This window comes from Ochotona princeps, chromosome 1 (assembly GCF_030435755.1).
Source record: "Ochotona princeps isolate mOchPri1 chromosome 1, mOchPri1.hap1, whole genome shotgun sequence".
Classification (NCBI taxonomy): domain Eukaryota; kingdom Metazoa; phylum Chordata; class Mammalia; order Lagomorpha; family Ochotonidae; genus Ochotona; species Ochotona princeps.
This window is the reverse complement of record NC_080832.1, coordinates 90,731,395-90,743,911: the sequence shown is the minus strand read 5'-3', so window position 1 is coordinate 90,743,911 and position 12,517 is coordinate 90,731,395. Positions and strand designations below refer to the sequence as shown.

Genomic DNA, 12,517 nt, shown 5'->3' with positions numbered 1-12,517 from the left:
AAGGTGATAACTTTATATTGTGTAATATGTTAGCCCATTATGTATGTATCATAATCTAGGTGACCCCTAGTGACCCCCAGTGACTGCGGGCAAATACTGGCAAAGGAGTAGGTGCTTGGTGCAGCCAAGGAAGGTTCCACTAGCACTCTCGTGTCCCAAACTGGAGCACCCAAGTTCAAGTTTTCCAGTTCTGTCTTTTCTAATTTCAGCTTCCAGCTTGTGAGCATCCTGGGAGGCAGCAGGGATGGCTCAAGCTGTTTGGTCCCTGTCTTCTAGGTGGGAGAACCAGATCAAGCTGCTGGCACCTGGCTTGGTCTGGACCAGCTCTGGATGTTAGGAGCACTTAAGGGAATGATTTCTTTTTCTCTTCTTGTCTTTCCATCTTTTAAATAAAATGAAAGTTTGAAAAATTGGTTGCATAACAAGCATTTAAGAAGCTTGATAGAATTGTAGTTTTTGGTTGAAAAAGGCCTGGGTTTTATCATGCATGCTCATGTGATTCTGAAACAGATATACATGGAGGAGAAAAACTGGAGATGTCGGCATTTGAAAAAACTGATGTTATTGCTCCCTCATGTGGCATAATGTGGAATTGTTCTGCATTTTACATTTTTAGCATTTCTCCACATTTTATTATAAACATTTATAAAAACATGCTGCAAACATAAACATCAAAGTACGGATTTTTTTAATTTTGAAGGAGTCTATCTAAAGGGTTCTGAAGAGCTATTTGGTAACAGTCTCACAGGCCAGTGTTTATCCTGTGCTTGAGTGTACTGCTTGTGGATTGTATAGAGTTTAGAAGATGATTTTAAGGCTTGGTGCAATGGCTCAATTGGCTACTTTTCTACCTGCAAGCACCAGTATCCCATACAGGTTCCTCCTGTGGTCTGGGAAAGCAATAAAAGATAGTCCAAAGCCTTGGAACCCTGTATGCAAATGGAAGACTTGGAGAGCTCCTGACTCTTGGTTTCAGCTCAGCTCAGCTCAACTCCAGATGTTGCGGATCATTTCAGGGAGGGAAGCAGTGGATGGAAGATCTTGTCCTGTGTCGTTCCTTCTCTCGGTAAATCTGCCTTCCCAATAATAAAACAAACAGACCAAGATTCTGCAGTTCTCAACTTTACAGTTTTTTAATGAGAAGTTTATGACTGATAAATATGAGGGCTCTTTTGAGTAAGGAATTAACACTTGAAATTCCTTTTTATCCTTCTTCTTTCCCTGTTTTCCAGAAGCCATTTAAGAGGTAGTTATTAAAACCATTGTAATACATTACGGGTAATACTGAGATAGTTGATATCACACCTGTATGAGGGAGCAGAGGAAAGTAGACTTCTGTATCAACCAAGGCTTGTAACACAATGTCAAGTGCAAGTGCATAGCACAAGGAGAGATGAGCAGAAGGCTTGGCAGGAGTAGCCTTGGGGAAATACTAATGGAGGACATAGCATTTAAACTGGGAATCCCTAAGGACGCTTTTAAAAAATGTGTCGCAGGCATTGGAGCATGCTGGGTGCAGTTGCCACTTAGGGTGCCCACGCACCAGACGGCTACTCTTCTGAGCCAGCTCCTTGACAGACAATACCTCCATTACTTGAGTTCCTGACACCATGGGAAACCTGGATGGAGTCCTGGCTCCTGGCTTTGGTTTGGCTCAGCCTGGTCTGTGGTGGCTATCTGAGGGATGAAGGTGTCTCACCCTGTGTCACTCTGCCTTTCAAATAAATAAACCTTTTATAAGGATTTTAAAAGAAAGCATCTTTGGGCAGCTGTGTTGCTGACTTACACATCAGACAGTTCTTACTGTGGTTCTTTTATTCATTTACTCAGTATTGATTATGGGTCAGGCACACTGCTAAATGTGGGCATACGACATCGAATAAGGGTTATTTCATTTCTGGAGCCATCGATCCAGTTGTAAGCACAGACAAAAATACTTTATAAACATAAATGAAAGAATTATAAATTGGAGGAAGGGCTGGGGAAGAAATCAGAAGCTGCGGTGGAGAGTGAGGCAGATAGGGGAGGGTAAGGCTGCTTGTGCGATTGTGGCAGAGGAAAAGTTGCAAAAATGAAAGCTAGTGTGTTTACTGAATTCAAACACTAAGTTTTTTGTTTCTTATAGCTAGTAGGTATGTTGGTCCTCTCAACTCTATTTTATTGTTATAATGTCCATTTAATAATTCAGAAGACTGAAGGCATGGTCACATGTAATTATTGCATGTACTTAATTTGTAAGTGGCTGACATTGGGTCTAGGCCTACATTGCTAATACTCTCTTGATCATTATTACCGTCATTTCCTGTCAAAGGAGAGGAAAGAAAATGCAGGGAAGCACTTGACGGTGAAGGCAACAGAAGAAGACCCCTGGATCCACAGCACAAAGGTGTGGAGAGTGACCTGAGTCCCTTCAGGGAGAGAGATTATGAGCTCCTGCAGGTACTTGGAGCATGTGGTTAAGAGCATTCATTCTGCGTGCAATGAAAGTCACCTGCGGGTTTTAAAGGAGTCAGACATTCTCCAGGAAACCTTTAAGGAAAGTAACTGGGTTGGGTGTTTGGCTAAGATGCCGTTTAGCTTCCTGCTAAAGCATACATTGGAAGGTGGCAAGTGGTAGCTCAAGCAGTTGGAGTTCTACGTGGGAGATGTGAATTGAGCTCCTGGCTCCTGGCTCTGGCCTGGTCCAGCTCTAAAGGGTGTTCAGGGAATGAACCTGATGGGAGATTTTTGAATTTTCAAAAATTTATTTATTTATTTTAAAGACAGCTTTACAGAGAGAATGAAAGGGAGGAAAGAGAGAGACAAAGAGAGATGTCATCTGTTGGTTCACTCCCTAAATGGCCACAACAGCCAGAGCTGATCTGTTCTGAATCCAGGAGCTCCTTTTAGGTCTTCCATGTGGGTGCTGGGTCCTAAGGATTTGGACCATTCTCCATAGCTTTTCTAGAACATGAGCAGGAATCTGGGTTGGGAATGGAGCAGCCAGGACACAAACTGGTACCCATCTGGGATGCTGGCACTGCAGGCAGAAGATTAACATTTGAAACCACCCTGCCATCCCCTAACATAGTAAATGTTTTAAAAAGAGGCAAAGAGGGTTATTCTTGCTGAAGTGCACTGTGTGGAGAATGAATTTCAGGCAGGATAGTCAGGGGTGACACCCATTAGGTGATGAACACATGACCTATTACTTGGGGTGTGGGCTTCCCTCAGACTTGCATTAATCCAGAAAAATGTCTTTGATATTTGGAAACAGTCACAAAATGAGTATAAAACAAAACCAGTATATGTTATTTACCTTTGCTTAATACAACCACTGGACACTGAAAGGCCTTTCTCTTCTGGTATAACATATTGGATTCACAGATAGTAACACTGAACTAGAAGAGGTGAAAGCTGCAGGCCAACTACTTACATTCTTGCCCCTTTAATTTAGACTGGGTTTTCTTTGAGGTCAACCATCATTACTATTTTACAACACATTGTAAAATGACATTTTTTTTATGACAATTTCGCTTCTGCCCTTATGTATGGAAACAGACACAGAGAAAAGGACAGGCCAGTAAACAAGAGCCAGAGTTTCAGGAAAGGGTCAGGGAACTGCAGAATTCTTTGGACTATAAGGAATATGCTTGAGGCAGGACACAGGAGGAAGCTGCATCTAGGCAAAGGTTTTCCACATCCACAGCCAATTAGTAGGTCTCTGAAGAATGGCTCAAATATTCTTAAAGAAGACACACTAGTCCTAGAGGGGTCAATGAATCTTACCATGGCCTTTCTGTCCAGTAAAAAACATCAGGTTATTTTGCAGTGCTGAGTGGTTGTTTGCCAGCTGAAACTTCAAGCGGAATTCATAATTGAAGCTGATGTCTGAAATCCATGAATAAGCCAGGAATGAAGTGTATCCCAGGGCATCTGTGCCACTGAACCTTGGCTGAGTGATATTAATAGCTGTGGAAAAACCCAAACCAGTTATAAGAAACCTGTTCATATATTTGTAAAAGGAGAGTTGTATTTTGCTGTTGCATTTGGCTGGCTAATCTCTTTATTATCATATTAGTTATACTTAAGTGCCCCTTAGCATTGAGCAACCACATGAATCCACAGGGAATTTCAAAATCTGAACTAAGGAAGTACAGTGTTTTAAGATGCTGTATATAACCCCATCACTCATATACCATTTATCCATATTGAAGTTTTTTTTAATAAGGCAAAACCTTTAATTTGGGCAATAGAATAGATCACTGGCAACCAAAATGTTTCCTTAGGTGTTTTGTAAACATGACTTGGAGAGGAGCTCACAGCTTGGAACACACAGTTTTCCTGGGCCTGGGCCTTTTATATGAGCCAAAGCCACAGGTCAAGAGTATTAAAGTCAAGAAGCAGGAGAGGGGATTGGTCAGTTTCCATCATCATGTTTTGAATGAAAAGAGTATTAAGTAAAAATAATTGCCTAAAAGAAATGTTCTTCTGTACTTTATTGGGATTCTTGTTAAATAATGAATGTATGTGTTTTAATGATTCTAAACCTGGAAATGATCAGAAGTTCAAGTGCCAGTGTGAATAAAATATAATTAATTGGAGGTGCTATTAGCTATCTATTTATTCTCTCCCTTTCCCTCCAGTCTTGTGTCCAACTTTTCTCTTTCATTTTTCTGCTTTCAAAAGTAACCTCAATTGGTCTTTTTCTCCCCTCTACCAAGAGGACCACAGGAAACAGAAGGCTTGGATGGCAGGGTCTGACCTGTCTCTTTTAGGCAGATCCCCCAGATGAAGGAGTTCTGGGGTACGTGCAGTGGGTGTGGGGGACATGATGGTGTGAAGAGAACTGTTCCGTTGCAGACGGGCCACAAGAAATTTCCCGCTGCATGCAGGGCCCTGCAGATGTCTCTAACCACCTGAAGGCAGTTTCACCTCCCTTTGCATAGACACCTGATGACCCTGCTGAGAATTTTGTAATCTATTCAGGCATTTCAGAGTTGGTTTTTAGTATTAATGTGAGCTTGGAAGTTGAATTTCCTGCTAACGTCTTGCAAAAGGGCCTTTTACAATTCATGCTGTCTCTGTCTCTGCTGCCCCCATTGACCTTATGCTAATCAAGAGATCTGTTTTAGGATTTCTTCCATTCTTTCCTTGATCTTTAGGTTCCCCTCTATTTTTGTGATGCATTTCTTCCCTTAACTGATTCAAGATTAAGTTGTAGAATGAGGACTGTAGCAGGAATGTGTTACTGATTGATATGCACCATCTATTGAGAACTTCTATTGAGCTTTAAGGCAAAACAAAGGGCAGAATTATCCTTAGCAACACCCACTTGACCTTGACGTAAAAAGTCTGTGCCAGAGCGTGAAAGCTTCTGTGTAACTAAAGAGGACAGCTCTCTTGCATTGTCCATTATGATTCTGAAATTGTAGTGGTCCATTTCTTTCCTCTTTATGGCTATTCCATGCGCCCTTCATGAGTTCCAAACTCAGCTGGAGCTGGAGCCGGGATCTATTTTTGCTTGATGGGGACAAGCTAGTTTCTGTTATCTTACATTGCTTCCTTCTTAAAAGGTATTGGACCTCCTGGGAATTTATAAAATTAGGAATTTTAGAAGCTTTCTGAAATACTCTGAGTCCTGCACTCACCGCGAGAGAAAGAATCCGAATCCTCCAAGCTTAGCAGGCTGCCTGCTTGCCCTCTCAGGCCACTCCACAGCCTTGGCTGCATGGTAGCCAACATGCCAAAGGTGGATCTTCTTGTTCTTACCAGAATCATATCATTACTCAATGAGCTGTACCATTGGTTGGTTCCTTTTTTTTTTTTTTTTTTTTTTTAAAGATTTATTTTATTTTTATTACAAAGTCAGATATACTGAGAGGAGGAGGGATAGAGAGGAAGTGGAGCTGCCGGGATTAGAACCAGCGGCCATATGGGATCAAGGCGAGGACCTTAGCCACTAGGCCACGCCACCAAGCCCCATTGGTTGGTTCCTAAATGTCCTTGCAGTGACAGAGAACACTTGCCTGTGTACCAGGATGAAAATTAAAGCAAAAATGTCCATGGGGCGAATGAACTGAGAGACAACTGTCACAAGTCACAATCACCAACTACACCACAAAATCTAATCAAAGACTTCAATTAAGGAAAATATTTAATTTGATTTCTGTTATTTAAAAAGGTGCAGAGTTCTAGTTCATATGATATCATGATATTATTACGTGCAGCTAATTCCTGCAACCTGGTTCTTTACCGTGAGCTGAAAACACCAGACGCAATGAGGTATCTTAGGAGGTTTATTCCACTGGGGCAGGAACGGGGTGGAGCAAGGGAAAGGAGGCCAGAAGAAGGGGGGGGGAGGGAGGGGGAGAGGGAGAGAGAGAGAGAGGGAGAGAGAGAAAGAGAGAGAGAGAGAGGGAGGGAGGGAGAGGGAGAGAGGGAGGGAGAGGGAGAGAACTGTTGGAGAGGTGAAGAGGAAAAGGGGAAGGGGAGGGAGGCTGGAAGAAGACACACACACACACACACACACACACACACACACACACACACACACACACACGGTTTGAGGGCAGGCCCCAGGGGATTGGCGACTGCAGGTGAATGCCTAGGGATGACTGGTGAGTGAGTGCGGTTGGGGAAGGGGCTGGAAGATTGGGGGTGGGATTCTCAGGTGGAATGCTAGGTTACATCTGATTGGTGGGTGGCTACACTGGCGCAAATTTCGTGAGCTGTGAGGAAGAAGAAATGGTGCCTGGTCCAGGGTGGGATATTCAAATAACTCCTTACAAATTCAGCCCGTATTTCAAGATTTTAAATGACTTTGAAATGATGAATGACAATAATTTACACCTGCGGATTTGATTTACAGATTTCAATTACACTTGGCTGATTAATACATATCTCCCATGTATGTGCTTGTACTCCCAGGTCCTGTGCTGGATGCTGACAGCACAAAGATGAGAAAGTACAGTACCTGCCCTCAAGGAACCTGAGTGAAGTCAATTTATTCAACGGACCTGGAGTGACAGCTGAGGGCTTGGCTGCTAGAGCAGCAATTCACCTGGCTGAAGAGGAACGCCACTACAAGTCGAGGGAACAGCAGGTTCTAAGTTAAGAAAACCACGACTGAATGTCAAACTCAGGGAACTCAAGGAGCTTGGAAAGTTTAGGATGAATGTGGAGGGAATTAAGTGTAGCGAGGGCAAAGAAATGAAGAACGTATAGCGGTCAAACCAGGAGCCATGTGATCGGTTTTTTTCTCCTCAGTCCTTGAATAGTTTGACAATAATCACAGGGTTTTTTTTTTTTTTAAAGATTTTATTATTATTGGAAAGCCGGATAAACAGAGAGGAGGAGAGACAGAGAGGAAGATCTTCCATCCGATGATTCACTCCCCAAGTGAGCCGTAACGGGCCGGTGCTCGCCGATCCAAAGCCGGGAACCTGGAACTTCTTCCGGGTCTCCCACGCGGGTGCAGGGTCCCAAAGCTTTGAGCCGTCCTCAACTGCCTTCCCAGGCCACAAGCAGGGAGCTGGATGGGAAGTGGAGCTGCCAGGATTAGAACTGGCGCCCATATGGGACCCCGGGGCTTTCAAGGCGAGGACTTTAGCCACTAGGCCACACCGCCGGGCCCACGTGTGATCACAGGTTTTTTTGAACTGCTTTTTGTCACAAAGAAATCTTTGATGAGATCAAGAATTCTGATAAGATAAGGTTACACGCAGAATTATAAATTAAAGAGAATTTTTTGTGTAACTCACTGAAAATGGTAACATCTTTATATTTAAGGGCTTAATTAATAGTGATGCATTATTAATCTATTATTCAGTCAGAATTAATGAGGCAATTTTGTGGCATTCCAAAGAAGCACATTTGAAGTTTTAGAATAACTATGATCATTGATAAGAACTCTGCTCCAGGAATGGCTCTGTTACCTGCTCAGCATCCCTTATTCACTCCAGGGCTACCCTGTGCAACAGCATAGCTACCCATCAAGTACTGGTTATTGAATGCTTGAATTGTGTCTAGGTCTGACTGATATGAATTTAGAATGAAAAATATAATGCAAAATATCTTCATGATATTTTCATATGTACTAAAATTGGGTTGAATAAAATGTAAAAATAAATTTCACCTGCTTCCTTTGCCTTAAAAATAGCTATTAGAAAAAAATTTTACATAGGCAGTTCATATTTTATTTTTATTGAATGACATAATGGAGAGAAGTGTCTATTGACAATAAAGTTTTCACTCTAAGTCCTTGTCTTGGTTTACTTCAAGGCAAATTTATTTTGCTTTTGGTAATTTTGAGCCCACTGAATGATAGGACAACTATAGGGAGTAAAATTAATCAGGAGAAATGGTCAAAGATAAGATAACCGATCACAAAGAGTTTTCTGTATTCTCTTTAAAAACGTCTCTGCCATAGTAGATGAAATAGAAGAACCTTGAAGAAACCAGGCTTGGAGAATCATAGCTTTTAACTCATTATTTCCAAGTCTTTTTTGTTTTTTTAATTTTAGATGATGTCTACATAGTTGATCAGGATTGGAGGGATCTAGGGTTAGGGAGAAGTGGGTGTGACCATTGTTTTCAAACTTTCTATTTCTTCTTCCCATTTCAAGGGGGAGTGGAAAGATAAAGGGAGAAGCCATACCCAGCTTCCCAACCATCCCAGTACCTGAGGATGGGGAACGGCCACCTGATATCAACCTTGGAGTATGCGGTACATACTCCAAGGATTCTGACCAGGTAGATGTGGTGGTCCTGGAATGCTGTTGATCTCACTGACCTATGGATGAGGAACCCCCTCCTATGTCCATTGGCTTTAAGCCTTTAACAATCAATAACCAGCAATAACACTTTCTTAATTTGCTCATTTTATTGCACAAATTCACAGATCAGACTTTTGGGAGTATCAGTCAGCTTCAAATGAGATTTACTGTGGCTGGCAGTGTGACATAGTAGAATGTTTCTGTCTGTGGCACGGGCCTCCCATATGGGTGCTGTCCTAGCTGCTCCACCTCTGATCCAGCTTCCTACTCATGCACCCTGAGGCTCTGCACTCACATAGGAGATCAAGAGGAGACTCCTGCCTTGATTTCAGACAGGTCCAGTTCTGGCCAGTTGCCATTTAGGGAGTGAATCAGCGTTTGGAAGATCTGGCTCTTCTCTCTAATTTTGACTCTCCAATACAATAAAAAAAATTTAAGATGTTTACCATGGCAGATTTTTCTCATTCTGATTAAAGGCAGAGAAATACATGTTATTATTTTAAATATGTCTATATTTCTCTTTTTAAAGTATTATGTGGATAGTCCTCTTAATTTGAATTCCTGAAGTTTTATGTAAGGAAGTGACAATGATGAGCTGATGAGTTATTGAGATGTAGAAAGAAACCAAATAGCTCAGATTTCAACTTCTTCCCTTTCAAACATGAAATCAGTAAAGCCTCCTGCACCCACTGGCTGACATGATAGGAGGACATGTGGAGGGGAGGCAATTGGAGCCAGCTAGTCTGATTTTACATTTCTTTGCTTTGGATGTAAACATGGGTAAATGTACTTCACTTCTCCACTTTATTCATGTCTAAAATGAAGATGAAAGAGCAACTAACATTTTGTGAAGCATGGGAAAAGCACAGATCAAAGAAAAAACCTAAAAGTTATTTTAAAAAGTTCATGGCTCTGTCTCCAGACCAGAGAGGGTATACCTAAGAAGCCGTTGAACTTGACTGGACAATAAGATGCTGGACTCTATGTTTGGTATACGCTTGCAATGGAGGAATCTCAACTGAACTTGAACTGTGGTTATGCAACAAGGTGGAGGAATCCACCATGGTGGGAGGGTTTGGGGAGGGGTGGGGAGAATCCAAGTACCTATGAAACTGTGTCACATAATACAATGCAATTAATGAATTAAAATAATAAATAATTAAAAAAAAAAGTTCATGGAAAACATGAAGTTAGTTCCTTAAATCTGTTGAAGACCCATGGATACCAGGGCTAGCCACAACTCTCAGGAGGGAATTCAGTCACGGAGCCCTGCACCTCTTTATCATCTGCCCACTGAAGTCACTTTGCAAGAGAACTAATTTATACTTTCCTCTTTCTCCTGAAATATCTAAGATTTTAATTTTGCTCCGTATCCTCTGCTGTCGCTTGGGCCACAGGCTGACGATGCCTGGATACTGGATCCACTCTTCATCTCTTTACAGGCATCATTTCAGAAAGCTGTTCTTCCTATCCTTGGAAGATTCCTTTCAACATTACATGACTAGAACATTTCCATGTTAAAATTAAAATATTTCCTTAATTCCAAATTCCCAATTGGCTATTATTAGTTTCTCTCTGCCCATAATTACAGCAAGATGTTTCTAAAGAGGATCTACACCAATTCTTCTATTCACTACTCATCCTTGACCTCTTTCCCATCAGATTACGTTTCCTATGTTTGTTTTTATGATAAGAACACCAATAACCACCATCTTCCTAAATTCAGTGTCAGTGTTGTATTTTCAGTTGATTCGCCATCTCAGAACCAACTGACACAGCTAATGATTGTGCCTTGTCCACTTGGTTTACATGACACTACACACTCCCAAGTGTGCTTCTTGCTTAAAAATTGCTTCTCCTCATTCTCCTTTTCTTCCAGCATCATATTCAGGTGGTAATTTCTCTCATCCAAGTACTAACCAGGCCAGACCCTGCTGAGCTTCTGAGATCAGATGAGATCAGGTGCGTTCAGGGTGGTATGGCCATAGACATCAGGTGGGTAGTTTCTAAATAAGAGTCTCTATCCTTGACTTCGAAAGGACTTGACATAGATGTAAGTGCACCGCATAACATAGATGAGGTGAGGTATATGTTATTTTTCTCCTGCTATTATTTTTCTGGTAGTTAATTCTGTTCTGATGTGTTAAAGGAATATTTCTGTACTTATGTGACTATTCTACTCCTATCTAAGTAATTGGGACTAGTAGATGAAATTGAGAAATTTAATTTCTATACTAGCATTAATGTTAATCATTGATTGATTTTCTCCCCCAATTTTTAAGTCACTAGCCTCTGAAGAATAAAAAGGCTCCTGGAGTTTTGCAATACTATTAGAAAATGAATGTTTCCAGTGTGGGCAGATTTTGATGATGTATTATAAATTTAATAAGAATAATGCATTTAGGAATCCCAACTTGAGAAAGACATTCGTTTTCATCAATAAGTTGAGTAAATTTTTACTCATGATTTCATAAATTTTATCTTGAAAATGTTACTTCCATTTAATAAAGTTCTTAAATTCCTCAAAAAAAGGGGGGAGAGGACAAAGGAATTTTTGAAAATGCTATGTTTTCAGGATAGAGTGTGCTGCCTTAATGTGTTTGTATTTTAAAAAGCTAGTTGTTCTATTTTACAAACAAAACAAAATCCTGAAGTTGGTTTTCATTTGGATTCTGTTTTCTATATGGGTTACTGTATATAACCTCAACTGAGTGGACACTAGGGAGTGCTAAGCTAGAGGAGATAAAATTTCTTCCTCTTCTTTTAGGTATTTTAATGAAGCGAACAGATGGTAGATAGATTTCTTCCCCTGGAAACTGCTGATTTAGGAAGACTCTAGAATTCCAGTTTTCTAAGCACTGTGTTCAACAACATATTGGATCATCAAATACACATTTAACTTGGTCAGGAAAATTAAGCTACCCTCAGGAAGATGGATAAATCTACAAAAAATACAAGACCACTGTTTGTCTCTCCTGATTTGAGTGTAAGCATCTTCACTCTCTCATTGTTTTGAAGTCCTTAATAAGATGGCTGCAGATTTCATCTAATATCTTGCTGAAATGTAATTGGGTGATAAAACCATGTTCATGATTGATCGTTGTTGTTTGTATTTCTACTTCTGCCACTGAATGAGCTCCTGTGGAAAACACATCCACACTGTTCAGAATGGTCATTTCAAAATAAAAAAATGGTAAGCTACAAGTGTGATTTTCATTTAAAGGGAATAGAAATAAATGCTACCGTTGGCCGTGGCTTATATAGGAAACACGCATCTACTTCCTCTGAAGCAAAATACAGACACTCAACATATGAATAAAATCAAGATCTCTACTTAAAAGGTTCTATAATGTCCAATCTAGTCATAGACAAAAACATGAAACAAATACAATCATTTGGTTTCGAGCTCCTGTTCATATTAAATCTTTCACACATTCTATTAGATACTTAATTCCTAACATTTTCACTTATTCATCTAATTGCCTGAAAAAAACTTAAGACCAAAATTTTACATTAAAATAAGAGAACTGGTGAAAATGTGGAGCATTGCCATTCCTTCCAGTAAAAGGAACAGATGATCAGTCTGCAGCAGCAGAAACCTTACAAGTTAGTGCCATCTTCTGGCTTTGGGGAGTAACTGCATTAGATGTGATCCTGTACTGGTAGAATGTCTGAGTGCCATGAAATGCCAAAACAGAAGGACGTCCTGACAGATACGTTTACATTCTAATATCTGCATTGCATCACAATGTGAGACATAA

The 12,517-nt window shown here is 40.7% G+C and overlaps 1 protein-coding gene across 1 annotated transcript in view; it reads right to left on the bottom strand.

Moving 5' to 3' along the window:
- LOC131481299 (protein eyes shut homolog) overlaps positions 1-12,517 on the bottom strand; it is a 1,058,324-nt gene that overhangs the window by 67,925 nt on the left and 977,882 nt on the right. The window contains exon 25 of the mRNA XM_058669692.1: positions 3,769-3,951. Within this exon, the coding sequence (XP_058525675.1) occupies positions 3,769-3,951 (183 nt within the window). The remainder of the gene's footprint in view (positions 1-3,768; positions 3,952-12,517) is intronic.